The following is a 23,254-nucleotide window of genomic DNA, read 5'->3' as shown; positions in this document are numbered from 1 at the left end:
CCACTACGTGGGTCACAGTGTCTCACTTATTTTCACGTGCTCTTTCTGTTAACTCCTTTCTCTGCTCCCACCACATGTGCATTCAGTGAGAGCACTGCACAGGTTAATTAGTAAGAGCAGGATCATTTAAGTTGAATGGAAAGGAAACGTAAAATACAGGTAGCCACTGCTTAAAAGATACAGGATGTTTCAAACCAGGCCGTGCTAAGCAGAACGCCTTCTGTAGCCTGCTGGCATTTGCTCATTTATTTCCCCCTAGCAAAAACATTCAGCTACTTCTTCAAAAAGCCATGACTGCTTAAGTCAGTCACATTCGGCCAAAGGTGATGCTAAACAGCACAGAAATCTCTGCAGAATGCAAAGTTCTGCTGCTGAGAGGGTATTTCTGACAGAAATACATCCATAGCAGTGGATGGCCTCTGGTTTTTGTAATCATGCTTCAGCCGATACTGAATGTTGTATTGCTGGCATGCTTAAAGTAAGAGTGAGATAAAAACCACATAAAAAGGCCCTGTTTGTTGCTGTTGCTTTTAATTTGCAGGTTCGGAGTGGATTCAATCAAAATTCAGAGGGAGATGCCATCTACCACCGCCCCTGCAGAATGCCGCACATGCACGTATGACAAACTCCAATTACTGCAAAACACTGAACGCAATTAAACATTGCTTCTGTTTGATTGCACCCTGACGTTGCTCCGATGGAAAGAGGAAGCGTGGGGGCTGTTTTAGGGCTTGGCATTTCACTGTTTGATTGGGGAATCTGGGAAGGGCTTGAAACACTTTATGTTTTCTTTAAGGAAAGATCTTCTCGAACGACGTATCGCCCTCAAAGATATCGCCCTGAGAAGCTTCTTCAGTGAAACCACCAAATATCAGATAATCTAAAGCAAGAGGGACGGGTAAACTTCACGCCGACGTCGCATCACTCTAGCGAGAGGCCGGGCATGCGCACTGAGGGCCCAGAGATCGAAAGCGGCTGCGTGAAGCGCGGCGAGCCGGCCGACCAGCGCATGCGCACGAGCAGAACCGCGCAGGCGCGCGGACCGCGTGCGGAGGGGCGACGTGTGCTAAGCTCACGTGACCGCGCCGCTCCTCCTCGGCGGAGCCACGTCCGCTGCGGCGCGGGGCGGGGCGGTCCCTGCTGGAGGCGGCCGCCATTTAGAACGCCCGCAGCGCCAGGCGCTGGGCTGCCGGCCTGCCGCCGCCATGAGGAGTGTGCCGCGCCTGCTGCTGCTCGTCCTACTCGTCTTTCCCGCCGCTCTGTTGCTCCGGGGTAGCGGCACGGGTAAGGAGCAGGGAGAGGAAGGGAAGCGCCGTTGGTGGGGGCGGTAACGGCTGCACGCGGCCCTCCCCCGCCGGGTCCTTCAGGGCGCCGCCGCTCGCCGTGTCCCGTTCAGCCCTATGGGCTTAAATAACGCGTTACTCCGAGTCATTGGATCGTTGCGTGTGGTCGGGCAAAGACTTTCCAGTGTACTCCTAAGGAGTTTAAGGGAGGGGGTTTTATTTGATCGTTTTCCGACCGTTACCCGTAATCCCGAAGCCCTTGGTGCTGGGCAAGGGGTTTTATTCCACGTGAAAGCTTCTGAAGTATTTGTTTAACGCGTGTACTCAGGGCAGTGAGCTGCTCCAGGCTTGCGCAATTCCGTCGTCCATTCATTTCTGCTCTTTCGTTTTTGGAACGCAAGAACCGACAGAACTCTCTAATCTCCTGTACGACGCGATCACGGAGCTTGGAGAAGGCCTGTGGGATCGTCTAGTGCAGCCACCGTGCCTGCTAACCACAGTGCCACATCTGCACAGTTCTTGAGTGCCTCCAGGGATGGTGACTCCACCACCCCCCAGGCAGCCTGTGCCACTGCCTCGCTGCTCTTCTTAAACCTACATTTTTCTCAGTGTTAGTAAAAGTTCTGTGCCTGACGTGTGTTATAAATACAGAGAGAAATCTGTCTTGTGGCTGCTGTTGGATTCAGCCCTGTCTGCCTTGCTCAGTATTTGGTCGTACGACACAGCACCAAAGAAATGAACTGCTTGACTGCGCTTATCCAGTTCTAGGTCAGGTTTCTTTTCTGATGGGCAGGCCAGTTCTGTTGAGCACATTAATATACTCATATATCAAGATTACATTAAAACGCTTTCCTAGGTCTGAAAGCTTAACGTGAAATTGCTTTATGATTACCTTTGAAAGTGTGGAAGTGTAGTGTCCTGATACCAGCAGATGAAAAGGGCAGTTAATCATTTACTAAGCTTGCTGGTCTTAAAAGAAATGTAACTCCCAAAGTTACATTACCCATAACAGCAATCACTTTAGATTTTACGTTTGTAATGATAAAAAACAATGTATTTTAATAGCTTTAATGGCAACCTGGTTGCCTTCTGTATACCATATCAGTTTTCTGTTGGTTAAGAAGGTACTAAAAAGCTTTTGTGCTTGCATCTTCTGTAGGTTCAGGTTTATTAGCTGCAGCTCAAGATGCTACAGAAGATGAGGAAGCCGTGGAAGATACAGTAGTTGAAGATGAAGATGATGAAGCTGAAGTTGAAGAAGATGAGCCTACAGACTTGGTAATTGTACATGAATGTTTTTTCATAAGTAAGAGTGACTAAAAGTGCTTGAAGATGCCTAGTTGAACTTAAGTGCTTTGTTTAATAGCATTGATATTTCTAAGTAGCTGTTTCAGAGTCTCCTGTTCTGCTTGAAGGGCATGACTGGGAGGGAGAAGGCTTGCATGGTACCAATAAAGACCCAGTAACTGTTCTGTGATTCTGTTAGCCTTATTGCTGTTTGTGAGCTCATGGCTGGCCAGCTTTGCTAAGCGGTGGAGGATTTGCTAGTTATTCTCTACTGATAGAATTCATTAAGTAACCTTGCAAATGTAATTAAAACAAGCAGTATGCAACTTAAGCAAGGTAGAAAATGGGATCCTTTTTTGGCAGTTTGTTTTATATGTTACTGAAGCCAGGTAGTTTTGCATAGCACCTTGAGCCTGGCTTCTTGACTTCAGTTCTGGTTCAGGGATTCCCAACCAAATGGTGCATGCACAGCTGATCCAGTAGGCTAGATTCTGCTTCATATGGTTGTTCTAGCTGTGAAATCAAATGGTGCCACTAATTTCAAATGAGTTGGTTCAGCAGACAGATGAAAATGGAAACAACCTTGTTTTCATTTGATGGAGAAGGTGGTGACTCCTTGATCTCCTCTTTTGGAAATATGCCCTTAAGGATTTTAATTGCCAAATTAAAAAGTCATCACAAAGGTGAGCTTGAACAAGTGAATTCATAAACTCTTTGCTCCAGGAATCTGTTTCCAAGGGAACATGGTACTTCTTAAAGTTGAATACACTCTTGACTGTAGTGAAAATAATTCTCATTTGTCTTATGGCTATCCATGATTTCTAAGCAGAAATAGCTTAGTGATGTGAATGATTAATACTTAAATTCTAGTCTTTTCCTTCCACCCCTGGGTGAAAAGTTTATTCTTGCTTTCTGGTAAGAAAACTTTAAATACAGCCAAAGGCAGCTGAGTTTAGTCACTCAATTAGAGAAGAATAATGCTAAAAACCATGCAGATCAAGTCTAGAAGGAGAACAGACTTAGTGCTAATTCTGCAGTGGCAGGAGTTGGTACTAATGCTTGACAGTGTGTGGTTTGACACAGTGATACTATGTGGGATTCTCATAAAACAAGCATGGGTCTTTGCCTTCACTGTTCTCTGTAGGATTTTTCAAAAAAGTCTTTTGTCTTAGACAGAAGAAAAAGAGGAAGAAGACTTGTCAGGAGAACCTAAAGCCTCACCTAGTGCTGATACAACAATATTATTTGTCAAAGGTGAAGGTAAGAGTCCTGTTCCAGTCAACCATTTTCTTTACTGTGCTTAGAGTTTATCAATTAAAACAGTGAGGCCCTTAAAAAATTAAAAAAGGGTCTGACTCCAGAAACAGGGACTCTGTATGCAGTATGGGAGTTTTTAATAGTTGAATATTCTTGTTTCAGATTTTCCAGCAAACAACATAGTGAAATTCCTGGTAGGCTTCACCAATAAGGGTACAGAAGACTTCATTGTTGAGTCTCTTGATGCTTCATTCCGGTACCCTCAAGATTACCAGTTTTATATCCAGAACTTCACAGCTCTCCCTCTGAATACAGTAGTTCCTCCGCAGAGACAAGCTACATTTGAGTACTCTTTCATCCCTGCTGAGCCTATGGGTGGCCGTCCTTTTGGATTAGTTATCAATCTCAACTACAGAGATGCAAATGTAAGCATGATATTGTAATTCATTTCAGTGTTTTTAGCTGATGTGGCAACGTCAGGAAGGAACTGCTTAGTCAAGTTAATATTTCTTCAGGCCGCAAATGCCTTTGAAGTCTTTAAGCACATCAGTAGATGCGTTGGCATGCTGTCTACTTCCCAGTATAGGTACATTTTATGCTGTTTATGTTACAGTTACATTAGCAATGGAAGCTGGAATGCTCTTCCATTGTGTAGCAGTCGGCTATAATCATTTATTTAAAAAAAAAGCTTACAGTGAAACTTGAATTTCACTTTGTTTTTCAGATTAGGCTTTGTTAACAAACTTAACTGCCTGAATCCCACGTGCAGACTTGACTTCATGAGCAAATGAACAATGCAGCATTAGCTTCCTTTTTGAGTTTTCCCAAGAACGTGGGAAGAGCTAGAAGCTGTGTATGTGTTGAAGGAAACAATTTGAAATGTGGAAACTTCTTTTTATAGGGTAATGTGTTTCAAGATGCTGTCTTCAATCAAACGGTTACGATTATTGAAAAGGAAGATGGACTGGATGGAGAAACGTAAGGAGGCAGAAGATAAATGTCTAGTTGGTGTACTAAAGTTATTGATGAGGGAGGGGGTGATGAAAATAGCTCATACCTTTGATTTATTGAATGTTAGGTCTGCTGTGTGTTGCTGGTGGTGTAGAAGGCATTTGTCTGTTGCAGTCTTGACTGAAAATATGAGCTTATTCCCCCACACTAAGAACCATTAAGAAAAACTCAACCAAAAGTAACCATTGTATGAAATTGTATTTGCAGAAGAGAACAGCATAGGTGAATAAATAATTCACTAATGCTTTTCCAAGTGTTAATGCAGTCAAACAAACATACATCCCAGCATCTTGAACCATGGTATTTTGAAAGAATTACTGCAGGTACTAAATTTCAGTAATCGTGCATATGCTTTTTCAGCTTGTATAGCATTCTTCAAATGTTCTGTTGTTCAGCATTAAAGTTAGAATTGGTTTCTGAAATAAAAGTCAGAATAATCACTTAATTGTAAACACCTAAGTTGCAGGTTCATTTTTCCCCCCCCACCTACAGTATGGGTTGGGAAAGATCAAATGGGAATGTGGCTGAAGCTAGTTCTAGTTTCTGTCTCTATTTATACATTTCCTTAAACATTAAAAGTCATTAACTGAACATCTTTAAATTTTTTAAAGGATCTTCATGTACATGTTCCTTGCTGGACTTGGTCTACTTGTTATTGTTGGCCTGCATCAGTTACTAGAATCTAGGAAGGTAAGTGGGGTGTTGTCTGTGTAGGTAGTAACACGAGGCCTCACTGTCAGGGAGGAAGGAGAAGTAGTAATTGCTTCTAGTGTTCAGAGGTACAGGTAGAACTTCAGAAGACATACTTTCAGAATTAAGATTGTAAAGATTACTGGGCAGATCTATAGAAGCTTTAAAATAAGAACTGAAGGCTTGGTGGGTTTCTTGCCTGGCACTCTTTATGACTGATCTTTATCGTGATACTGGAATGGCTGAATGTAAAGCTTTTCTTCCCTTCCAGTCTCTGGATGTGTGCAGCTGCTGACAAAAAGCTTGCTAGGTAGACTTCCCCCTGCTGGCTTTTAAGTTTCAACTCTGGGGAAAATGGCTGTCCAGTCCTTAATGCAATTTTATGAAGCTTCCTATGGAATTACTACAATTACTCAGACTCTGTTCTTCAGTGTTATATAAAAGAATGCTGTGCCAATCTAATTAAGCATAACAATATCTAGCTTGGGCTATTGACAGCTACTTTTTCATAACAAGGTGTAAAGAACTTGTCTAGGCGTGCATGAGTCTTAATATCTGCGTAGAATAGCTATTGTGAAGCCTTAAGAGTGTTAACACCAAATCAAGGCAAATAAATTGCTAAATGGGTAACAGCATCACTTATTGACTAACCCTACGTTTGCCTCTTAGTGAAACAGTTGCAATTTCTTTATTAAAGAACTATTGATCACTTGTAATGTTTGTGCTGTTGGAACACTGTTGAATGCAAAAAAAAAAAAAACTTTTCCTTGAATTTTCAGAGAAAAAGACCAGTACAGAAAGTTGAGATGGGAACATCAAATCAGAATGATGTTGATATGAGCTGGATTCCCCAGGAAACTTTAAATCAAATAAGTAAGTAGCCTGTGCCACAAAATTAAGCAATCAAACAGTTTGCCTAATATTGATTTCCTAGAACAAACACAAGTTCTAGGGAATAAGAAACAGTCTAAAGCACTGGGCTTAATGATTACATTGTTAACAGCCTGTTCCTATACAGAACAGAGTTGTCTGGTTGATAACAGTAATGGCACTCAGTGGCTGTTTTCACACTTCATAGCCTCTTTTTCAGCAGTGACATATGGATCACAAGAAAACAGCAAAATACCTGAAAGCTTCTGTAAGTTGATTGGAAGCTTACCTAGAGACTGAAGTTCTAATAAGGACTGCAGGGGAGTATTCATAAAGACAAGTTAAACTTGGAATTTGTGTTCTTTGTGTCCAGAATGACTCAATTTTTGCTCTGAAATGTCCAAAACAAAGCTAGTATCTGATTTCTTTAAAATGTATTTGTTTGAGTTTTTCTAACTTCTTTCTGTTTCTTTTGTTACTGCTTTCCCATGGCTTCAGTGCAGAGTAGAAGAGGTGAGGCAAATTTGAGTGCTAAAGAGTGGAAGCTCTGAATGTATTGTCAGTGTGATAATTAGGCATGGATAGAAACCCTTCTTCCTGCATGCGATCACTGGTGGTGTGGCATGAGCAGTAAAAGTTTGCAGAACAGATGCATAAAACCATTCAAACATTTTATATGTATAGAAGTTTATATGCTTTGAGATATTAATATGGTACAAGTATGTAAAATCTTTGGTTATGTTGTAGTGGTGTACTGTTGAAGTATTGCTCTAACAGTTGCCAGACCCCCTTTACCTATGATGTAGTGTTCTGCCTTGGTGTAGTGTCAAGCTGTTGCTGAAGGAGGAATGAGCCTCAATTTGGAGTATAATAGCTTTATAGGCAGATCTCTCTTCCTGGGTCTTTTTTAATCCACATAAACTCCCTATCACTAGTAGGCTGTTGCTGGTTGGTCTGAGGTGAGTCAGTCTCACTTCAAACAAAGCACATTCTAAAACAAAGAAGCTCTTCCCTTTGCAGCAACTACCTTTATTTTACAAGTGCTCCAGTTTTGATAAGGGTTTTTGGGTGATCTTACTCTGTTTCATTTAGTATAGAAGGCCTTCAGGTCCTAGGTTTTGACAAGTTGTGACAGGTGGTTATAAATCAAGTTTTTTGATTCCTTATCCCTTTTTAACTGTACTAATATTACATGGGTATTAGGACTCGTTTTTCACCTGGAAAATGACAGTTTTCTTGTATTTTCCACATGAGACAATGGAATAACAGTATAAAAATCTAGGCTTAGAAAGTCTCAGTCTAGCAAGGAGTACAAGCTCTGGATGATAGACCTCTTTGAAGAGCAAGCTGTCTTGAAATAGCTTCATCTTGTCAGTGTTTATCCTCCTTTAAGCTGAAGTAGGTTCATCTCTCAGTACCTGAAGGCTAGGAAAACTGAGGGTTAAGATTTTAACTGTGATTGTCTTTAATTCCTAGTTAGGTTAAAATAGGACTTAGCACTAGAATGAAAAATGCCTTTGGGATGCTCAGAGGTTCATGCCTCTTCTGTTGAAGATGCATCAGTGTTCTGATTGCTTATGATGGCTGCTGGTGGCTTCCCTGTGTGGAATGTGTGATTATAAAGAAATACCCACATAATTCAGTGTGGATGGCTTCTGCACTGGTGGGATTCTTTTCACAGCTGAACACTTCTGTTCATTTATGAATGCAGAAATATTTCATGTAAGGCAGAGCTATGTAAAGGGAGGGTCTATCACCTTCTTCAGGCAGGTAAACTAAAACCAGTAGTAAATCATTCATCAACTCTCTGCAAGTGTAATTATTGAGCATGAAACTTTTGCTCTAAAACAGCAGAGCATGCAGATCCATCAGGAGAGTGTGGCTTTTTTGGTACAGTAATGGATGGTTTAGTAACCCACTCCAGAATTGCACGTTACAGAACAGAAATGTTATTTTTGTTGCTGTTTGTGTTGCAAGTATCTTCTAATATTCTGTGCTTTTTTTAAAGCATTGAGATGCTTGAGCTGGCTTTTTTCATCATGCATCTTGCTACAAGGGCAGTGTTGTGTAACAACTGACATGAAGTAGATGAGACAGCTAATGCATCTGCTTTTCTTCTTTCAGATAAAGCTTCACCAAGGAGGTTGCCCCGCAAGAGGGCACAGAAGAGATCAGCAGGCTCTGATGAGTAAATGTTAACTAGTGCAACAGTTGAACCTTTACTAATCATGCCTGTTGGGTTTTTTGGATTGGAGTAGTGCAGAGTCCGTATCAGCATAAGGAAAATACTGCTAAACATTTGGACTGAACAGTTTAACTGAATGGTGTTGATATTACTGAAAATGCACTTCTCTTTTTATTAAGTAATTGTTGGGGGGAGCCAATTAAGACTTGTGCCTGCGTGTGTAAGCAGTTGGTCTTAACAGAACCATGCTACCTGAAATGTGCCTTTAGAGTTCTTTTAAATGCTGGCTTGTCATCTGTATACTCAGAAATACTTCTTCCCCTCCCCATAATCTGAATGTCTAGAGACTTGTCTTGATCGTATCCTGTCTGTATCAGAATCTGTATACGTTTTTCTTCTTGGTAACCTGTTCTCTATTGCACACACAGACCCAGGTTTGTGTGGCCAGTCCTGTTCCAGGCACTCATCGTCTGGATTTCTGCATAGTTAGCATTCTAAAGGCACAATTGGGTATAGCTGCTTGTAGTGGTGTAGACATTTTGCTGCTGTTTTGACCTGGGTATGCAGTGACTTAAACATCTGAACTTATCTGCATAGATGTTAGGACAACTCTTACACAGCAGCAGAACTTGTGAAGCATGGAATTTGTGTGCTGAATTGATATTGCTACATAAATTTTTTTTATACCCAACTTGTTAAATGGTTATCGAGTCATTCTGACAGTTTAGGTGTTCTCTATGTAGTGGTACCTCTGCAGTGTTTACCCGAGAAATTTGGAGTAAGCTAGAACAACTTTCCAGTACGTTCTTGGTACTCTCACAAAGACTCAAATGCTGTCTCTATCAAAACACGTGGGATTTTCTTCAAGCTTTATGTGGGGCAAAGACTGTGGGTGTATTCCTTGCACTTGAAACTGAATATGAGAAGCTCTTGGCTTCAGACAGTCTTTTTAAGTGACCAATTGTTACGTTCAGCCTTTACAGTTTGAGTTTTAATTTTGAGTTGTCAGGTTGGTCTGAGTTAAGCTTTTGATCACCCTGGCTTTCCCATTAGAAACAGTATTTCCATTAACTACATATTACTTCAGTACTTCCACCAGGAAAGTTGTATGTGGTCAAGGTGGGATTTCTTGTGGTAGGCACAATTCACACAACTAGCAGGGATGCAGCTGTTGATCTGGACTTGTAATTTTAAGGGGTGGAGGGGGAGGAAAGCTGATAAAGCAGTTTGCAATTGAGATGGAAACAATTTGAGCCTTCTCAAGTAGCAGTTCTTTGTGTCTGAAGGTTATCTGGGAGCTGGTTTGGTTCAGGGAAAGGCACCGATTTGAGATGAGGATCAGGAAGGGGAAAGAAATCACATGCAAAAGTGCTTTTGGATCCGTACTTGTTTTGTAGGGACTGAGCTAAGCCAACAAGAGTTGAGCAATACGTACAAATCCTGTAGTATGTTGGAGGTACATAAGCTCTGAGGCTGCCTGATGTACTCACACTGGATTACTATACAGAATGCCAGAGTGAATTGCGGAGATGTTCTTGACTCATCTCTGTGTGGGAACTACAATGGGAAGAACAACCCCCAGTCATACTTCCATCAACTTTGCACTATGCCAGTCCAAGCAGAATTGTTTTAATAGGGAAGATTGCTGAATGATCCTATGGATCTCTTTGCAAACTGAGTAACTTTCTAACAGCTGACTAAAATAGCATAGAAAAAAATTGCCTTTTGTGATGCCTCTGTGGCAGGTTTATGAGTCAGTATTCAGTCTTGCACTGGTTCAGCAAAATGTTCATGTAATAAATAGTTGATATGGTAAAAATCTATAGCTATTGTAGGGACTGATATACTCTTATTTTACCTCTTGTTCCTTTTGGAGGATTATGCATCTCAGCTGAAATCAAAGTGGGTTTTCTGATTTGTCCCCCAGCTTCTGGGAATGGGTAATCTTAAACTGCACTCAACTTCTCCCAAGATTTCAAGATTGGAAACTCCTTGATAGAAACTCCTTGATAATGACTTGATGAGAATTGCTCTAGGTAAAGTGGGACTCCAAGAGAAAAAGCAAAGGATTAGAAGACAGGACAGCAGCTTCTGATATCCAGGTTCTGTTGCATCACTAAGAGCTAAACTTTGTGAGGGAGTCATCTGAATTGCATTTGATACTTGTAGTCTTCTGTACTGTGAAAAGGTTTTCCCAGTATCATCCAATATGAGAGAGATAATAATTGAGACAGCTTAATTCTTTTGTGTACAAAATAGTTCTGTTGTAGGCTGTGGAGCTGAGTGAAACATGGTAGTAATGATGGCCCCACTTGAGCTTATTTGGAAACAGGTGGGCTCAATACCTGAGTTCAGGTAGGCTGAGTGTCTTGGAATGGATGCAATCTAAAGCATCATTCACTGTTTTTATTCCTGGTACGCATGGTGCTAAACTATGGCATTTGAAAGCTCTGAATTTGGGGAAATAGTGGGGAAATCAGTTAATGTGGGCTAGTTGTCATGTTTTTCAGTGTGCCTGGTGTGCTAGGCAGCAGTTAAGTCTGCTCTTCCTTCTCTGAGGGAAGGACAGCACCTACCTCATAGGAGTGCCCAAGGGCTGTTTCAGGAGTGTTTTCGAGCTACTCGACACCTGCACAGCATGCTTCCATGGAGCTAGTAAGACACAGCACTGATGTAGTGCGATGGCAACTATACAGATTCATGTTCTATCAGTTCCTTTCCCTCACTGGGAAGAGCTGAGCAGCTTCAGTAATGCTTCTCTTAAATACGCAGAGGAATTGCGATTAACTTACAAGGGGAGCAAAGCCAGAATGAATGTGTGCTCATCCAGATTCTGTAGGAGCTGAAAGGTGGGCTTAAGTTTTCCTCTCACACTTTTCCATGTAACTTAAATTTTCCCCAGGGAATTTTTTTAATCAAAGTGATACAGATTATTGTTCTTTTACACACAATCAACAGAGCTTAAGAATGACTGATTGTTTTCGATGATTAAGTTCAGATGATGTACTGCAACTGAATTGTTAAGTTAACCAGCAGGTGATGTTCTCATTTAGGAGTGAGATCAGATCTCTTCAAGTGGCTGCAGCTATTTTGTAAACTTGAAGTTTTCTTAGCGTCTTGTAGCTGTGTTTTTTTTTGTTGTTTTTTTTTTTTTAATAAAGCATGAGTATGGCACCAAAAAGCCTGAGTGGTACTTGGGTGCTCTCTTCTTGCTAACTGACCTCTAGTAGCAAATGCTCAAGAAGAACGGAAACAGGCTGTACTTGAAAAGCTGCTCTGCAAATCCATTTGGAAGAAGGGCAAGGAAGTATCTTTGGCATTCTGAACTATAGACAGATGTTAGAATTAAGATTCCTTCTGAAGAAGACTGGGAGTCCCTGAGAAAGTCATTCTTTAATCAGTTAAAAACTGCATGGAATAAGCTATAGGAAAAGATCAGTTAAGGTGATTAAAGGCAGCTGAAGCACAGGGTGGTAACGAGGCCCAGTCCCTGTAGCTGCATCAGCCATTAGGTAAGCTAACACTGCAGGCAGCAGTACTGAAAATACCAGCTGAGGGAGGGATACTGCATATAGGCAGAGAGGGTAAGACTTCCTGGAAAAGGGCAAACTAGTAAGCAATGCAAGTTTGATTAACCCTCTACTTTATTACAGCTTCTGTGTAGGTATTGATTCTCACTAATGCTGTGACAAAGCTGTCAGTATCAAAATCTGTTTTCTTGCTCATCCTTTGCTTTGCTAGCTGCAAGTCATTCAGGCCCTGTAATCACTCCAGTGCTGTTTCCTGCACTGTTGTGAAGTGCTGGGTGCCTGTGTTAATGGAGGTCTCTGTAGCAGAAGAGTGTGGTCATCCACTTACTGTACACCTCCTGTCCCTGTAGGGTGAGATGCTGGGAACCACTGCCTTCCTACAAAGTCGAGGGTGAATAGAACTGATAATCAAAGGGCGATTGCGAAGCAAGCTTTTTCTTTCTTCAATCACTTTCAGAGTGTATTTGATGGATCTTAATGCCTAGACACAAGTAATAGTAGCATCTGTGCTTGGCCCCTGCTTCTGAGATGCAGTAGCCACTTCCAGAACTGGCACTTGGGCTCTCCTGTTCTGTTTCTCACCTACTGTTAGGTAGTGAGAGGCTGACTTTTCACCCCCAAAGTTAAGACTGCAGAGGGATAACTTGGCTTGTGCTTGGCAGAGGAGCAACCTTGTACAAAAAAAAGCATAGATGCTTTCCAATAGCCTTGATTCTAAAATGATTTCCCTGCTGCCTCTTGCATCCAGCTGCCTCTCATACCACTACGTTCATTTTGTCTGAGTTCACACATCAGACAAGCAGTTCTAAGGGAAACAAAGGATAGAGCGAGACTCCATGTTTGTGAACAAGTAAGTTACCTGCTTCCAAGTTCTCGTTCTGACTTACATTCTCTGGCAGTTAGAAGTAACTAACTAACTCCCACAGCTGAAGTCTGTCTTTCTTACTCTGAGGAGATCTAGTTTTCTTTAAATCTCCTGCTGGTATCTATTCTCCACACCAGTCATGCAGTCATTCCAGTAGCCTGTCCTCCTCTTTCCCTTCATGTTTCTTGTCTTGATTATACATTTATATTAAGCACAGTGCAGTACCTTTCCAGTGTCAGAGCATTCACTCAGGTAACTGACAAGGGAAAGCTGAAATTTAACCTCTTTCCTCATTGCTCATCATCTGTTCAGCTCAACACATGAGCACAGAGCACGCTCTGGTTTCCCAAGTTCATGCTTTTTAATTAACATTGTGAAACAAAAGTACACTACTCTGACACTTTCATAGGAAACTTGGATGTTTTCAAGGGGCAGAAAGAGCCAACTGCTCTGTTGGTTCACTTAGCAGGAATCTTAACAAGAAAGGAAGTCTCAAAGCACTCTTTGCAGGCATCCATTAGGAAGAAAAAGCTATGATTAATTAACATCCTCTGACTTATTACCTCTTGACTGCATACAGCATGGCCAATGCTATCACTGAAGCAAGAGATAATGGAAGTATAAATTCCCTAACACCCCTAACTGTGATACATTACACTTTTACTAAAGCTACTGTTTGCCTTAGAGCATTCTTGGTCTTTCAGAACGACAAAACCCAGTTTGATTTGTTCTGTATTTTGCAAGCCATGCCACACAGGGACCAGCTCCTTTCCAGCATAGCAAGTATGATGGGTTGTGACCCTGTAACACCCTATTGCCCTTCTGCACCTGGAAGGTGAGGATAAGAGTATTGCACAGCAGCTGCATTGCTACACAATGAAATTGGGCTGAGTTATTCTGTCTCACAGCAGGTGAGGCTGCCTCATGAGCTCTGCTCTGTGCAGGGATCTGGTGACAAACTGCAGAGACATCCCCAGCTGCTCCATGAAACTGCCACAAGGAACCCTGGGAGGTGCTGCTATCACTTTCAATTAAGTGCTGAAATTAAGTGCCTTCATTCTTAAGTAGGTGTTGTACAACTGCTGAAGAGAATGCTTTAGTTCAGAAAAAACATTTCTGAAAGAGGTACATTCATCCAAAGCAGTGCCAAATGCATTAAAGCAGTGGGCAGCTCCGCATCAATGCTAGAAATCCATTCAATACACGAGTTGCTCACTTCTCCAGATCCATTCCTTTCTTTCATCCCTTGACCCTGGCAGCTTTTTCTGACCAGCTCAGTGCATTCTCAGTGTTTAATGTAGATGTGCTTGAAGGCTGCTGTGGTTTTAGCTCTGTGAGATACTGGCAGATAACAATCTGGGCAGGAGATCAAAGTTAAACCAGCTGTGTTGTGGTGCAGGTTTGCAATGCGTTGCTGTATCTGCACAGACAGCTCTGTGCTTTGGTTTATTCCGTCTGCAGAGCCTAACTGACCTGATATATGTAACCTCAAATGGTGACGCTTTAGTCATGTTAGCATCATGAGTCACAGAACTGTAGGGTTGGAAGGGACCTCTAGAGATCACAGAGTCCAACCCCCCAACAACTGACGAAACCAGGTCTTGGTCACACACAGCAATCCTTGATTTACAAGCACGTAGTGCTCATTGGTTAAAGCAAACCTATATCTCACAACTAGCATTGTCATCACCCTAAGGTAAGTAAATATAAATATAAAGCTGCCAGTTCTGTGTACACACACACACTAAGAACTCTTTTTGTGAGCGCAACACCACAAATGAGCATGTTTTGTTGTTCCCCTTGTTGCTGCCACTCCCAACTGTCAGCTAGAACACTTGGTGGCCCTACTGCAAGGCACACTTTGTCCCAGCTTTCCCACAGCATACTACTAGCACAGCTACAAGCAAAAAATTGCCTACTTGGGAGTCGGCCCACAGCAGCAATGGCCTCAACCACATTAACCACTGGCCCTGAGAACACGAGCACAGGTCGGGCCTTCAACAACAAGAAGCCATTTCTCCAGCAAGTGTCTCTCTCACTTCCAGTGTACTGACAACTTACATTTGTAAATTACTTCAAAACCCCTTGCTGAAAGGCATCAGAGGAGCTCAAGTGATTTCACAATAGCACATTGCAAATGACCATCATACAGGGTTTCCTCATGCATTACTAGCAGCTTTACCAAGAGGCAGATCTGGCAGAGGAAAAATAAGCAAGCAAAGCAAAGGAGGAAGCTGTTTCTAGCTCCTGCTGTTCAGAGGATTGCCGCAAGGCTTTCTGCCATGTTTCACTTCCCCAGAGAATTCAACTCAGCTTCCTCCTCTGTTAGGCACCCCCTCAACACCATTATGTACATATATATATTTAAGTGTCACTTACCTGAGGTTACAGAAAGCCAACAGCAGCAAGGCAGACACATTCCCACAGCACATAGGTAAAAATTCCATTCAGTGCAGCAGCCTCCTTCATCCTGCGCCCTCCAGGCTATCCCAGAACAGATTGATGTCCTGATGTCTCTGTGCTGGCCTCTCAGTTCTCAGATCCTGGCAGCTGGAGGCCTCCTTGCTCCATGGGACATTATCAAAGGAGCTGCATGGCTCCCAGAAGCACAAACGGTGACCTAGGTTCCTTGCTGCATCTGCTGAGCATTGAGATGACAGATACTAGACAGCAGCGAGGGGGTAGAGGGGCTCTGGGGAGAGCCTAAGGCCTTGTATCTGGCAGGAAGCCCCTCAGTCACAGGAGCTTAGCCGTAGAGTGAGTTGTCTCCTTCACAAGCTTTCAGTCTCCTTCACAGACTTCAGAAGATGCAGAATTTCTTTGTGAAAGTCAACTCAGAACATGATCTAGAACACAGTACAGCATTCCCCATGCTGCTACAGGAAGGAGACCACACCTACTTCCATAAATAGGGACTGCTGATGGGCCCTGGCAGCACCTGGGGCTGATCTAGCTGCAGCCCTTGCACCTGGTAAATTTGGGGGCAGATCCTTAAAACATTGAATTATTCTGCTCTCAAGCTCTTCTCCTCTTACTATGCCCCCACGGTCTTCCAGTAAGTCCTAAGAAAACAAGTCTGCAGCTTTTCATGGGACTGAAGGCACGTGCCACCAGTGTCTGGTACTGCTGGGAAGGGAGGTTTCACTCAGCTAAAATCACATCCCCACTAAAAGCCCTCAGCTGAGGCAAGACGCCAGGTTGGCCATGTTGAGAAAGGCCAGAGCCTCGGGCCAGGCTCCATGTCCTGCTTTGGGACAGTCACCTCAGAGCAGCACACCCATCCCTCCCGTGGCCTACAGCCCACGGCCCCCTGCCCGTGGGGTGGGCTGCCCAGTGGTGGCAGAGGGCTCTGCACCCCACAGTGAGCATGGGGCTGCTGCCCCTGAGGTGCATTGGGAACTAGATTTTCTGCCATTTTCTTCCCTCAGAAATCTTGTTCCCTTCTCTCTGTCACACCTAGGAGCCGTGCCTCACCAGATTTCCTTTCTGGTGCAGTGCCCTGTTGTGTTTGGTGGTGAGGAATCAGGTCCCCCCCCTCAGAGCACTGTGCATGGGGAGCTGTAACTGCTGCCGTGAGGGTGCCAGAGGCTGGAGGAAGGAAGGCAGGAGCAGGGCATGCAGTGCCCATTGCTACATCTCTAACTTTGACTCTGGTTCCCTTCTCCACCAGAAAGACTCATCCCACCAGGAGTTAAGGAGACGCAGGTGCTCAGCTGCTCTGTACTTCCCTGGCCTCCGGAACTGGATACGCAACTCAAACGATTCTTTGGCTCACTGTCCTGTGAAATGCACTTTATTTATATGAAAGCACATGAAATGCAGCTAAGGCGGCTCTGACAAGCTACAACAAAGGATTTCTCTTTTTTGTTTTTTTGACAATCGCACGTGGCTTCCCCGTACATCCTGAGGACTTCACAGCCATAAACACTCATGCAAAACCAAAAGCAGGATGGCAGAAACCTCCTACATTTACGTAGAAAAGAGCTCGGCACCTCTCCATCGCCATGCCACGCTGTTGGGACGTGCAGGTGTGGCCGCAGCTAAGGGAAGGCCGCGCCACTCCAGCCCAGCACCTGCACGGCAAAATCAGCACCAACATCATCTCTTCTGTTTCCAGTTGCTATTTTAAGAGCATGCCCGCAAAGCAGAGCACCATTTTGAAGAGTTTTGGCCCTCCAGCTCAAAACCAAGCACCAACAAACTCACAAGAAGAGCCACGTCCATTTTGGAACCTGTAATTTTTAAATATAACATTTTATTGCTTAGACGGTTTGATACAGAACAACTTTTATTTTGAATTTGGAAGTACTGTACAACTGAATAAAAAGAGGAATAAAAGTACCAAAACAAACGTGTGATTCTCTGTTCATGTGGCATAAACCAGTCTTGTACACAATTCGTAGCAGCAGTTTAAGTTCCCTTTAGAAAAATATGAATTCTACACATTTATTACTGTTTCCTGCATGGGATGAAATCACTAGGATTAACCTTCCTTCGTGGGGAGAGAAGAGAGAAAGGAGACACACAGAGGAGAGAGGAAATTACGAATCATTCTGAAAATGGAATCAGACTCACGTAAGCCCCGAAAAGTTATTTCAGAATCGCCTCAAACAAGGTTGGCTTTTTTTTTTTGTTATTTTTGTGAGGTTTTTTTATTTTTTTTTTATTTTTTTTTTCCTTTATTTCATTTTGCGCTTTCACAGTCAAGTGCTCAATGTAGTGATTGAATTATCTCCACGTTAAGTCCATTGCAACTCAGGCAAAAGAATTTCAGAAGATCCTTTTTGTTTGTTTGTTTGTTTCGTAAAAGCCCTGAGAGAGGAAAAAAAAATAATAAAATAAAAAGATCCAAACAAAAATCGTATAGAGACAAATTAGCTGAACATGCAAAACTAAAGCCTAAGATTCACCCATAGTTTAAACACATTATAAATTTCACAGTTTAATATTGGGGGGAGGAGGGGAAACAAAAAATAAACCCAACAACGGCAACAGTTCTCAGTCAAACTCAACTAATAAAAATGTCAATAAGATGTGGCAAGACCTTAAACTCTACTAGGATACAGATAAAGGCTAAATAAAGCTTTAACTCAATAGTGATTATTGCTAGCAGATGTCCCGGCAGGCTGCTGGGAATTCATTACGTGCTACATCGTTCTGCAGCATATAGTTTAGTAATGGCTTCTCCCCCACAGTATTGCGCAGTTTAGTGTGGAGAGTTGCAAAAAGTAAAACAAAAAACAAACAAAACCCCCAACAAAACAACAGCAACAACAACAACAACAAAAACCCCAAATGAAACGAATAAACAAAAAAAAAAAAACCAAAATAACAAACGACAAGAACCAAAAAAACAACAAAAAATACCCCAAATAATAATAATAATTATTATTATAATTATAATAGCAATAACAATTTAAGGGATGCGTGAACTGGTTTTAATTAAGTAGAATGCACCTGGGTAGAGCTCTTAGTGAATCATTGGTTCTGACTGACTCCTTGGCGTTAGCTTCGTTTCTGAATGGGTTCAAACATCCCTATTTTAAAAACAACCAACCAACAAAAAATAGAAATCACATATACCTCAAACCATTTATTTTCTTATTCTATTTGCGAGAATATTACTCGAGAAAGTTTCTCTTCCTTTGAATTCCAGACAGTTACATTTCGGTCTCCAGAAACTTTCGGAGAATTTTTAATATAGATATAGCTATATATAGATATATATTATATAATATAGCATGGGTGCGAGGCCCACGTCCTCCATGTCTGATGAAAGCGGGAAAAGCGGATCTGCAGGGCGGGGAGATCACAGTGCGGGTTGGGGCTGAGTGGTGGCGTAGCACAGTGAGGCTCCGGCATCGCTATTATGGCTCTGTCTGTCCCAGAGGTCATGACTGAAGGACAATTAACAAACAACAACAACAAGAACAACGACAACAAAAACGCTGCCCGCTCCCGAAAGCGCGCAGCTACAGTAGGAGACATTTCTCTTAACCCCTTCAATAGTGGCGGCTGGAGCGGCGCCTGTTGCCGGCAACGGGAGCCGTCCGGAGAAATTCCAGCTCCCAGCATCAAAGGGGTTAAGTTACTGATATGAAATTTAGACACACACCTCAAGTCTTCAAGCATCAACCCCAAAATCTCAGGAAGAATTACTTTCTTTCTTTCTTTCTTTTTTTTTTTAATTTTATTTTATTATTATTTTTTTAATTTTTAATTTATTTCTTTTGAACGTGTCTTATATCCGTAGTTTCATCACCAGTAGTATTTCCTTGCTCCAGAACATGACAGTGGCAAGATGACGGTAAGGCTCGCATTTCTCTCTTGCTCGCTTTCGACTGGAAGACTGAGTCACTTTGCTCCGAAGGGACCACGGCTGTGATGACAACCTGCTGGCCTCCGACTGACTCTCGGTCAGAGGAAGGGTTTCGATTAAAGTACAGTAGAAGAGCTGCAACATAGGAGGAGGAGTCGGTGAAAGCTTGAAGTCAAAACACGTAAAGAGGGGATCCAAGCTGCGTTACATGTCTGCGTGGGCAAATATTGCCCATTGGTTTCTGCTGACTGCAGAGACGAGCAAACTGATGAATTTATAAAATAATTATAAAATAATAATAATAATATACTGAAGCAAATCAAACATATATAACAGCGGGTGCATAAATTTCCATAGGTTACGTTGCTATGTAACTCTTCTCTGTATACGCACTCAGTCCACGACGGCCAGAAGAAAAACCCTAGTATCTAAGAACACCATTTCTAAACGCTGAAAAGTGGAAACAAGTATGAGGTTGAAATTCTTCGTGCTTCCTGCTTTTGGCTCCAACCACTTTGAACACCTTCGGCTGCCACGCTGTTAATGCTTGGAACAGGCTTAGTGCTCCACCGTGTGGCAAACGCGAGAACATCTACTGAGAAAACAAGAACTCGACATCTCGTCTGCGTTTCCTCTCGCTGTCCCGAATGAAATTCACATAAATTGCTTCCAGTTATTGGCTGCGGTATCCAAGGGCCTCCCACCCCACTGCCCCGTTTCCAGCTCAGAGAACAAACACAGAGACTATCAGATATACAAGACCAAGCTCACACACACCAATACAAAAGGTAACATTAATGCTTAAATGAAAAAGGTCCTCTCCAAATAATTCATTAAAATATTAAAAAAAAATCATTTTTGAAAAAAAAAAAAAATCTACGATACCAAAAGATCTAATAAAGTAGTAAGGCACTCAAATCAGTATACACTGTAGTCTCTTGCATTATTATACTGAAAGGCATATGGCACTGCATCCAGTCTGCCATACTCTCCCCACAGCTGTAGGTCACTCTTCTGAAACGAGACCCCGGAAACCTTGCTCTGCTGGCTTCAGTTTGTGTGCTGGGACAGACCCAACCTCCTCGCAAGTCACTCTACCCCCAAGAGCTGAGGCGTGCTGTCTGCAGAGGCAAGAATGTGATTCATGGGAGACTTTTTGCTGTGCATCTCCAGCAAGTCTTGAATGAAACCCGACGGTCTCTCAAGCTCGGAGCTACCCCGAGGCTCCTGGTCTACTGTGGGCTGCTTCTGTGCGCTCTTGGCAGGCTCCACGAGGCTGGCACCGGCTCCTTGCCCGCTCGGCCTCTCCTCTTCACAGGGCACGTCCTTGGCCGTGCTGGCCAGGGACTCCTTTCGGCTTCTGGTGCTGGATGAGTGGCTGCCAACAGCCCCTGTGGAGTCGCACTCGTTTTCTGAGATGGGGTTGGTGCCACTGTGGCTAGACTCATTTTCGCTGTCTTCCCCACACCTCGACTGGGTCTCCTCCTTGTCGCTCTCCTTCCCGTGGTTTCGAGTATTTTTGACTTTCTGGTGTATGCGCTGGTGACGAACCAGGCTGTGCTTCAGAGTGAAGGTCCGTTCACAGGTTTGACACTTGTACGGTCTCTCTCCTGGAAGAGAATGAAAACACGAGGTCAGCTGCCAGGTCACAGACACACCTCCCTCTTGTTTCAAGCAGCAGCTTAAGATGCTCCACACTGGAAGCTCAGTACCCTTCATCGAACTTCGGTGTTCCTTCTATGCAGGCTTTTTGCCTCCGTACTATCATGGTATGCAAGCAGGCATAAAGGCCCCTGTCACTCCAGAAATACAGATGGGTTCTGCCCCTTCATAATTTGATGAGATTGAATTACACCGTGCACTGGTGTCCAGTACAGCCTTATATTCCTTGTGGTTCTGATGTGCCAGGTTATCAAACCTACGCAGTACGATAAATCTGATTTTCCCTTTCCTCCACTTGGCTGGAGGCAGCGACCCTACTAGGTGGGTTCTTCATCCCACCTCCTCATATCATCTCCATCGTCACACAGTTTAAAAGCACAAGGTAGCAGCACTCTTATATTCACTTTTGGCCCTGCATGAAGGAGGGAAGACTATGAGCCCCACGTGCTTGTCAGCATCCCATCTACAGCAGCCCACCACGGGGGCTCCAAGTTACAGGCCCCACTATATGGAGAGAGAGAGCAGATTTGAGATAGAGGGCACTGCCCAGAGACCTGTGGTTAGTAGGGCTTAAAAATGGAACCAAACTGAACCTAAGAAAACATCTCCTTCTCCTAGATACTGGCAGATTTACACGTATTTATTTACATAAATCAAAGAGAAGCTGTCGTGAACTGCTCTTTACAGAACAACTACTACTTTTTTTTGTGAAGCAGAAGGACAGCACTGCTGTTTCAAAATGGAAAGAACAGATAAAAAAGCCAGATTTCTTAGGCATTCACAGGGACACTGGAGGTGTCTGTTAGCAGTGGTCGGTGCTTACTGACCAAATGAAAAACACAGAATCATAAAATAACAAAGGTTGGAAAAGCCCACTAAGACCATCTAGTCTGGCCACCAACCCATCCCCACCATGCCCACTAACCACGTCCATCAGTGCCACATCCACACGTTTCCTGAATACCTCCAGGGACTGTGACTTCACCACACCTATGGGCAGCCCGTTCCAGTGCCTCACCATTCTTTATGAGAATAAATTTTTTCTCGGTATCCAACCTGAACCTCCCCTGGTGCAGCGTAAGGCCATTACCACTCATCCTATCACTATTACCTGAGAGAAGAGGCCAACCCCTACCTCGCTATAACCTCCTTTTGAGGAGCTATAGAGAGCATGTGCCTTGGGATGCTGCTGATGCAGTGTCAAATAAGAAGGAGAAACCAACAGCAAAAAAACCTGACGTATCGATATGGTCTGTGTATCTTAGGACACACAGTATAGGAATCACAGGCACACAACAGTATATCATTTAGGTCTAACGGTCAGCATTTTAGATATCATAATCTGAATTAGTATGAAAAATAGCCACAAGAGCGGGAACCATCCCTTGTTTCACTCAAGCTTTGAGTCCTCAATGCTGGATGAAAACTGTTCATCTTTGCACTTGAGAAGTCAACTGCAAAGGTTAAAAGTTTGGTTAAGGCACTGGTCTTTGGTGGAGTTTATTAAGCATCCTTTTCAATTACCACACAAATATTTTGTAACCAAAGTTGGTGACAAAGAGACTGTCTTCAGCAAAAAGCATTTCAAAAAACACGAAATGTCCAACTGCTTCGTTTTCCCACATCAGAACAGCCCACTGAGAGGTAAAACACATCGTTAACGAGGATGCACGAGTAATTCATTCTTGAGCTGGCTCATGACATCATCTCCTTTGCAATACACTGCTGAAATGTACTGCATAAAGCAATCCCTAGTGCTTTAATTAGTAATCAAAGATTTTACTACCTGTATTCCACATTCTCTGCCCAAGGAAGAGCAGAATGCAAACTGCAGCTGTGCTTTTCACTCAAGCAGAAGGTCACGCACATCACCAGCATAAAACCAATACCGGGACCAGATAATCAGAGAAAACCATATGCTCTCTCTAAACTTTCACTCAGAAATGGTATTACAAACTGCAGTGTTTTTCCACTGCTCATCAAAATACTGGGGAGAGGTATAGCCACACACACGATGGGAAGGGAGTGAGAAGCTGGAATGTGTGGAGATCTGCACATCTGTCCTAACCTCCAAACACTGTAAGCGAACACGGGGGAAAACTGTTTGGGATCTGAAGATAAGGTGGTGGTGGGACTATTTCTGCTCCTACAATAGGCTCTGTGCGCAGTATGGCAGACTGGGGAAGAGATGACGCTTTGCAGCTACCTGCAGGACTAAAAGCAGTGTCTCCAATTTCATGCACTAGCAGTCATTGTGCACCTGCAGAGCACATACATCATTGAGGTGGCAGATGT

The 23,254-nt window shown here is 43.1% G+C and overlaps 2 protein-coding genes across 5 annotated transcripts in view; one reads left to right on the top strand and one right to left on the bottom strand.

The window, feature by feature from the left end:
- The first annotated feature begins 1,124 nt into the window (after nucleotides 1–1,124).
- Nucleotides 1,125–17,144, top strand: SSR1 (signal sequence receptor subunit 1). Of its 3 annotated transcripts, XM_065753418.1 has the most exons (9): nucleotides 1,126–1,284; nucleotides 2,443–2,561; nucleotides 3,743–3,830; nucleotides 3,990–4,252; nucleotides 4,729–4,805; nucleotides 5,450–5,528; nucleotides 6,308–6,401; nucleotides 8,523–8,586; nucleotides 16,649–17,144. In XM_065753418.1, exons 1-9 carry the CDS (start codon nucleotides 1,206–1,208, stop codon nucleotides 16,671–16,673), a joined length of 888 nt encoding a protein of 295 aa, XP_065609490.1. In that variant the 5' UTR covers nucleotides 1,126–1,205; the 3' UTR covers nucleotides 16,674–17,144. The 3 variants fall into 3 exon arrangements, with proteins under 3 accessions (XP_065609492.1, XP_065609490.1, XP_065609491.1); XM_065753420.1 differs by lacking the exons at nucleotides 8,523–8,586; nucleotides 16,649–17,144 and adding an exon at nucleotides 6,897–7,027 and having other exon boundaries at nucleotides 1,125–1,284; XM_065753419.1 differs by lacking the exon at nucleotides 16,649–17,144 and having other exon boundaries at nucleotides 1,127–1,284; nucleotides 8,523–9,269.
- Nucleotides 17,145–17,761: 617 nt separating this feature from the next.
- Nucleotides 17,762–23,254, bottom strand: part of RREB1 (ras responsive element binding protein 1) — a 116,862-nt gene continuing 111,369 nt past the window's right edge. The window contains exon 11 of one of the 2 annotated variants that reach the window (XM_065753410.1): nucleotides 17,762–20,907. In XM_065753410.1, the coding sequence (XP_065609482.1) occupies nucleotides 20,387–20,907 (521 nt within the window). In that variant the 3' untranslated portion in view covers nucleotides 17,762–20,386. The remainder of the gene's footprint in view (nucleotides 20,908–23,254) is intronic. The other variant, XM_065753411.1, reaches the window with a different exon arrangement.

The sequence above is a fragment of the Cyrtonyx montezumae genome, unplaced genomic scaffold, assembly GCF_038088225.1.
Source record: "Cyrtonyx montezumae isolate F1298 unplaced genomic scaffold, pur_monq_1.0 scaffold_8, whole genome shotgun sequence".
NCBI classification, from domain to species: domain Eukaryota; kingdom Metazoa; phylum Chordata; class Aves; order Galliformes; family Odontophoridae; genus Cyrtonyx; species Cyrtonyx montezumae.
Note: the sequence above shows the minus strand (reverse complement) of the source record. Positions and strands in the feature narration are given on the sequence as shown.

Excerpts from the sequence above, each read along its gene's own strand:
- SSR1 (XM_065753418.1), top strand. The coding sequence starts at position 1,206 with ATGAGGAGTGTGCCGCGCCTGCTGCTGCTCGTCCTACTCGTCTTTCCC. Across the intron at positions 4,253-4,728 it reads TCAACTACAGAGATGCAAAT|GGTAATGTGTTTCAAGATGC; the intron begins GTAAGCATGATA and ends TTCTTTTTATAG. Across the intron at positions 4,806-5,449 it reads GATGGACTGGATGGAGAAAC|GATCTTCATGTACATGTTCC; the intron begins GTAAGGAGGCAG and ends AATTTTTTAAAG.